The following is a 6,522-nucleotide window of genomic DNA, read 5'->3' on the forward strand; positions in this document are numbered from 1 at the left end:
CTCGAGCACATGAATAACCTCCATGGCGCTGATAGGGCCCCTCCATAGTATTGGATCTAGAACATAATTGGTGATTGTGAGTTTCAAATTCTTGTGTGTGTGTGTGTGTGTGTGTGTGTGTGTGTGTGTGAGAGAGAGAGAGAGAGAGAGTAGCATCTTTTACCTTGGATGTGCCGAGGTCGCCTTCCTAGCGTATAGGTCATGAAGGCGTTAGGATCCATCTTCATTAAAAAAAAAAAAAGTAAATGAAGATCAAAGATTGGTGCTATGTATTTTGGGGAGAGAGAGAGAGAGAGAGAGAGAGAGAGAGAGAGAGAGAGAGAGACCAAAAATACATAGCACAATTATGGAGTCCCCTATCATATCACTATATAAGGCCTCAAAATGTAATATTCCAAAGAAGACACCTCTCTGATATTTATGAGCAAATTGGTAGACTAAAAATGTACGTTTACAAAGCTTATAAATGACATGGGTGCTTATATATTATATCTACATAGCTCCTGCATAATCCAAATCTTGCAAGGCTGAAATGGGTCTTTACACTTGCATTTCATTTCATAATGAGGTCAATTGCAACACTTCCTTGTAGACAATGTTAGAAGTGTATGTCCTTTGGTCTTCCCCTTTCCTCACACTTGTGTGGTGACCATCATCAACCACAACCTTGATGGCAGAAGACAATCTCATGCGAGACATTGCCACATACAATTAACCATGGGTGAAAACAGGTGTTGGGAGATACAATCCGAGCACTCCCAATGTTTGGCCTTGTGTCTTGTTGATCGTCATCCCAAAAGCACATCTCAGGGGAAATTGTTGATGTTTCAACTCAAAAGGGAGGCCTTCTCTAGCTCCCATGAGAAAATTAATCCTTGGGATGAACACTGCATTTCCTGCATGTGACCCTGTAATGATTTCTGCTTCAATCACTTTGCTGTGGAATTGCTTACAAATCAAGCGTGTTCCATTACAAAGACCACTTCTTGGATCCAAATTGTGGAGCAACATAACTGGAGAATTTTGTTTCAAATGCAAAATATGCGGTGGAAAACCTCCTCCAAGATCTAAACTATTTAAGAACTCTGTTGTGAATAAAATGCTATCACAATCTGATTCACACACTAAGTCTGCACTGACATATTCCTTATAAGTACCAGGACATTTCTGCAATACCAAATTGTTTATAGCATCCACATCCTTGTTGCGAGGTGCCAAGATTGCACTGTCCTTGAAAAAGGTTGCATGGCAAGAGAGTGTTTCAAGGTCTCCATATATGCAATTAATAAGGCCTTGCAAACTATTTTGTGCTAGCATCATGCAGGGTGGCAAAGCTACATTATCATCTCTCTCCCCATCAGAAACATTGCCATTCCCAATATCAAGTGTCCATTGCACAAATTCTCTTTCTCTAACATTATTGCAACAATTGACCACTCGCATGTTCTTTGTTAGACGCATAATTTCCGTACAACACCAAATGTATGAGCGGCACAAAGATGCATCAACAATGTCTGCCCTTCCTCCTCTACGTACAACAGGCAAGATCTGTCTAAAATCACCACCAAGGAGGAAAACCTTTCCACCAAACACCATGTTATTATGCATCACATCTCTTAGTGTCTTGTCAAGAGCCTCAAAAGCATGTCTATGAGTCATGGGAGCTTCATCCCATATGATCAATGAAGCCATTCGCAACAGCTCAGCAAGCTGGCTATTTACTTTAATATTGCATGTCGAGTCAGAAGTTATATCAATAGGGATCTTGAATCTAGAGTGTGCGGTCCTTCCATTGTAACGAATTTTTGCTGCAATACTAGATGATGCGCATGCCAAAGCAACTTTGCTCTCTCCGCGTATGCGAGAGAGCAAGGCATTATAAATATAGGTCTCTCCTGTTCCACCTGGCCCATCCAAGAAGAACACAGTCCCACTATTCATGCCAATGGCTTCTAAAACTCAATTGTAAGCTTCCCTTTGTCCAACATTCAAAGATGATTAAATTCGAGCAGACAGGCCTCTTTGTTCCTCCACATTATACATTAACTCTTCAGCAAGCACTCCATGATCACTCATTACTTGCAATGTGTGATCCACCTGGGGCATTCCAGAGTAATCTGAGAGCCTCTTTCCATATTGTTGAAGCATTGTCTCTAAGTTCGGCAATGCTTGGTTTTGTGCCATGCGTTCATAGATATGCTCATTAGTTGTGCAAGTCCTCATATGATATACATGGTCCTCAGAAAGCTCCTTACTGAAGTGATTCCATAATGCACCAGGACATATCGGCTCACAAAAAACCAAAATGATTACAAATAGTAGCCGTAATTGTTTTCCTGTTTGTTGAAATGAAGCTTCCTCTAAACAAAGAAACCATTCATCATCAACTTGCAATAATCCCCGTGCATTGCATGCTTCTTTAAATGTTTCATATACTCGTCCATTGAAGGTTCGAATATCCTCAAAAGACCTACATCCTTTGCACTTGTTGAGTAACATGCGCAAATAGTATAACTCTCCGGCAGTGGGAACTATGTTGTACATTCTTCCAATCACGTCTCCTTTCTGTCTTGGAGTCCATGTTCTGCTTGTTGACTTCCAAACCCACTTTGTTGGGAAGTCTATGTACAACAAATCATTGGCCTCTGGATATCTTTGATTTGCAACAAACCACTCAGTGAGTGTAGTCTTTTTGATGGCCTCTCTCTCCACCACACTCTGTATAGTCGCTTTGTCATTAAAGAAGACTTGATTTTGATGAGGTAAATGAACATGGAGGCGTTGTATGTCAGGTTTCTCTTGATGCAAGTCAAACCCAAATATCCGCCAGATAGCCTTGGATGCTGATACATATCGTGCATTAAGATAGTTTGTAACTTCATCTAAAATCCCTGCGGTGTCTTGTAGAGCAATAGTTGCCCTATCATGTCCCTTATACACACACACTTGTAGAGATATTTCACAACGGATATAGTGGAGCAAACCTCGACATTGATATGTGCATTGTACCTTAATGACAAAAATGGATTGTATGGAACAATCCATTTATTATTCATTTGCACATTCTTATAAACAGTGTGATTTCCATCATCCCACCTCATGTATGTTGGGTATCCTTCCCTATCCACATTAGTCGATACACTGAAGCCTTGAGGGTATTTAAACCTGCACTTTCCCTCTACCATACATGGAGCATTTCTATTCAAGTTTCCACATGGACCATGTACATTAAACCGACTGATAATGTCATACAATTGTGGAAACATCACCTTATTAGGAAGCTCTGCACACACCATCTTATCATAATGGGATGTCTCTGTTGGTTTGTGTTCAGGAGAAAGTATCAATAGAATGTGGGCATGGGGAAGGCCTCTCTTTTGGAACTCAATCACATAAATGTGTCCAATGACCTTACCAAAAATCTCCCCCTTAATCAACAAGCCCATCAAATCCTTGAACTTATGGTAGAAAACACGTGCAGTAAGGTCAGGACGATCGTTGGATGTTTGTCCAGGAAATAAAGCTTCCTCTATCTCCTTCCAACCAGGATTGCATGTGAATGTTATGAAGAGATCAGGCTTCCCCCTTTTGTGTACAATTGCCATGGCATCCTGATAAAGTTGGTGCATATAGCGTGGACTACCAACATATGATGAAGGCAATACCACCCTCCTGCCAACATTAGCACCCAATAACTGTTCTCTATCACCCCTTGTTCCATCTCTTGCTCCGATCATGTTAGCCAAACCTTGATACACCTCACTGCGTAGATCACTTTGATGATTGCGAACCCATAAAAGCCTCAACTCCTCCATACAACTGTATGCATCAACAATATATTGTTGTAGTAGCCTACCACCACGTAGAAGACATTGTGTTGTGTCATCCCTGATTTGCAATCTATACTTGTAGAAATCCATTGTAGAAATATACCTTGTATTCCCTCTCCCTTGCTCTCTCTTTTCCCGTGGCCTGTCTAATGCCTGTATGTAGGGATTCCAACCTTCTTCACCACTTGGAAATAGAAACACATATAAGAGAGGCATGTATGACCTGTGGCAATTTGAGATTCTTCTTAGACCACCACCAAAAAGATTGAACACAATATCTCGATGGCCAATGTTGCTCTCATCACCTTGACCATGTATGATTGCAGCAACTTCCGCACCTGTTGGATCAAGGTACTACCAGCCATTAGTATGTTTCTCAGTGATGACCATCCTTATGTCAGGAATATTGGAAGTTTGAACCATTGATGCAAACTGCCTGAAAGCTTTGAACGTACGGATTTATGCGATGCATCATTGATTGCAAGATTTTCAAAACATCTGGCCTGAGTTTAGAAACATGTTGCATCCTATTTTGCAACTCATTCTCAGTGTCAAAAAAATACAACTAAGCAAAGCGAGGGATTTGATCTGGCTGTTCTTCAGGCATCAATGGACCAATTCTATGATCGATAGATCCATGCACTTTGAAGGTATAGATTCCTTTTCTTTGACAGAGAGATTCATCTATATGAGCTCCTAAAGAAGCAAATGCCAACACACTATTGTATGCTCTAATATGTTTTAGAAATTTCTTGCTTCTAGTATTACCTCCGTGCATTAATTCTCTTAATTCTAACGGAGGTTCACATAATGGTGGCAAAGAAACACTCCCTGAGTTGCAACAACTTTTCCCCACAAATGTGCGAATGGTCTTCGCTTCTATCTTCCAAGCAAAAGCACCACAAAGGGAACATGAGAAATCCAATCTGCCTATGTTGTGAAGTATAGACTTTTTGTGAAAAAGTGACAACATAGAGATATGCATCAAGGGTGTGTTTTGAGGATATATGTAGGTGATGGATAGGCAATGCCTTTCGACTTTGGAGTAATCTCCCTCTCTAGAGACAACTATGGGCTCCCCATGAACATTTCCATTATTGACTTCCAAATTGCTTCTCACTTCAATCTCCTCTCGATTTTGCAGAAGCATTGGATCAATATCGACATCCATTCCAACCCTTCCCTGAGAGAATTCATTGCATTGATCCACATTTATCAAATGCTGGCAATCTTCCAAGCGAGCTACATTAATCCCCCCTAGAGAGCGTAGAACTCTCTCTCTCTCTCTCTTGCTGCCTCACATCGCGTAGCTCGAGAGGCTTGACAGATCCTACTACGTCTTGCATGTCCAGGAGACAACACCTTCGTACCAATAGCCATCTATCCCAAAAAGAACTCTTATAAGTAATCTTAAATGTGGAGAATTAAGGAGAGAGTGGATCTTCTCTCATAGTATCCATCCCTCACGTTTCATCTATCGAAACTATGAGAGAGAGAAAGAGAGATAGATAGTTTTATATATATATATATATATATATATATATATATATACCTATACATTTTAAAAGAGGCGAGATTACAGTGGGGGGAGGAGCTTGTGCACCAGATATAGTTAAGAAAGAGAGAGAGAGAGAGAGAGAGAGAGCTGGTGCATAACACAACTTTGGAGAGCACCTCATTCAACATGTTATGGCCACAATTTTATAGAGAGAGAGAAAGGGGGGGGGGGGGGGGGCTACTTCTCTCACAATGACCACTCCAAAAAGTAGCTGAGAGAGAGAGAGAGAGAGAGAGAGAGAGAGAGAGAGAGAGAGAGAGAGAGAGAGAGGGGCTACTTCTTTCACAAAGACCACTCCGAAAAGTAGCTGAGAGAGAGAGAGAGAGAGATCTTGAAAGAGGCAAATCTATACACCTTAAAATAGGCATTGGGACTTTGTGCACCAAATTAGCATGACACGTAGAGAGAGAGAGAGAGAGAGAGAGAGAGAGAGAGAGAGAGAGAGAGAGAGAGAGAGATGCACTGCATAATAACTTCGCAGATCACTTATTTCAACATATTATGGCCACAATTTTAGAGAGAGAGAGAGAGAGAGAGAGAGTGTGTGTGTGTGTGTGTGTGAGAGAGAGAGAGAGAGAGAGAGAGAGAGAGAGAGAGAGATCTTGAAAGAGGCAAATCTATACACCTTAAATTAGGCGTTGGGACTTTGTGCACCAAATTAGCATGACACTTAGAGAGAGAGAGAGAGGATCTACAAGAAAAGAGAGAGAGAGAGAGAGAGAGAGAGAGAGAGAGCTCGTGCATAACACAACTTTAGAGATCACTTGTTTCAACATGTTATGGCCACAATTTTAGAGAGAGAGAGAGAGAGAGAGAGAGAGAGAGAGAGAGAGAGAGAGAGAGAGAGATCTTGAAAGAGGCGAATCTATACACCTTGAAAGAGGATAGAGAGAGAGGGAAGGGGAGAGGAGTTTGTGCACCAAATTAACATGACCATTTAGGGAGAGAGAGAGAGAGAGAGAGAGAGAGGCGAATCTATACACCTTGAAAGAGGTGAGAGAGAGAAGGGAAGAGGAGTCTGTGCACCAAATTAGCATGACCACTTAGGGGTAGAGAGAGAGAGAGAGAGAGAGAGAGAGGGGGGGGGGGGGGGGGGGGTGACTCAAGAGACATAATGGCAAAAACACTTAGAAA

General features: G+C 41.5%; 2 protein-coding genes across 2 annotated transcripts; both read right to left on the reverse strand.

Annotated features, from left to right (window-relative positions):
• Positions 1-711: 711 nt before the first annotated feature.
• Positions 712-1,941, reverse strand: LOC147444712 (uncharacterized). Its single transcript, XM_086528136.1, has one exon. The coding sequence runs from the start codon at positions 1,939-1,941 to the stop codon at positions 712-714; it is 1,230 nt and encodes a 409-aa protein (XP_086384262.1).
• Positions 1,942-1,998: 57 nt separating this feature from the next.
• Positions 1,999-5,001, reverse strand: LOC147444713 (uncharacterized). The gene is made up of 4 exons (XM_086528137.1): positions 4,862-5,001; positions 4,251-4,357; positions 3,063-4,168; positions 1,999-2,931 (listed from the first exon to the last, which is right to left on the reverse strand). Exons 1-4 carry the CDS (start codon positions 4,999-5,001, stop codon positions 1,999-2,001), a joined length of 2,286 nt encoding a protein of 761 aa, XP_086384263.1.
• Between the last annotated feature and the right edge of the window lie 1,521 nt (positions 5,002-6,522).

The sequence above is a fragment of the Adiantum capillus-veneris genome, chromosome 13, assembly GCF_014529385.1.
Source record: "Adiantum capillus-veneris isolate H3 chromosome 13, ASM1452938v2, whole genome shotgun sequence".
NCBI classification, from domain to species: Eukaryota; Viridiplantae; Streptophyta; class Polypodiopsida; order Polypodiales; family Pteridaceae; genus Adiantum; species Adiantum capillus-veneris.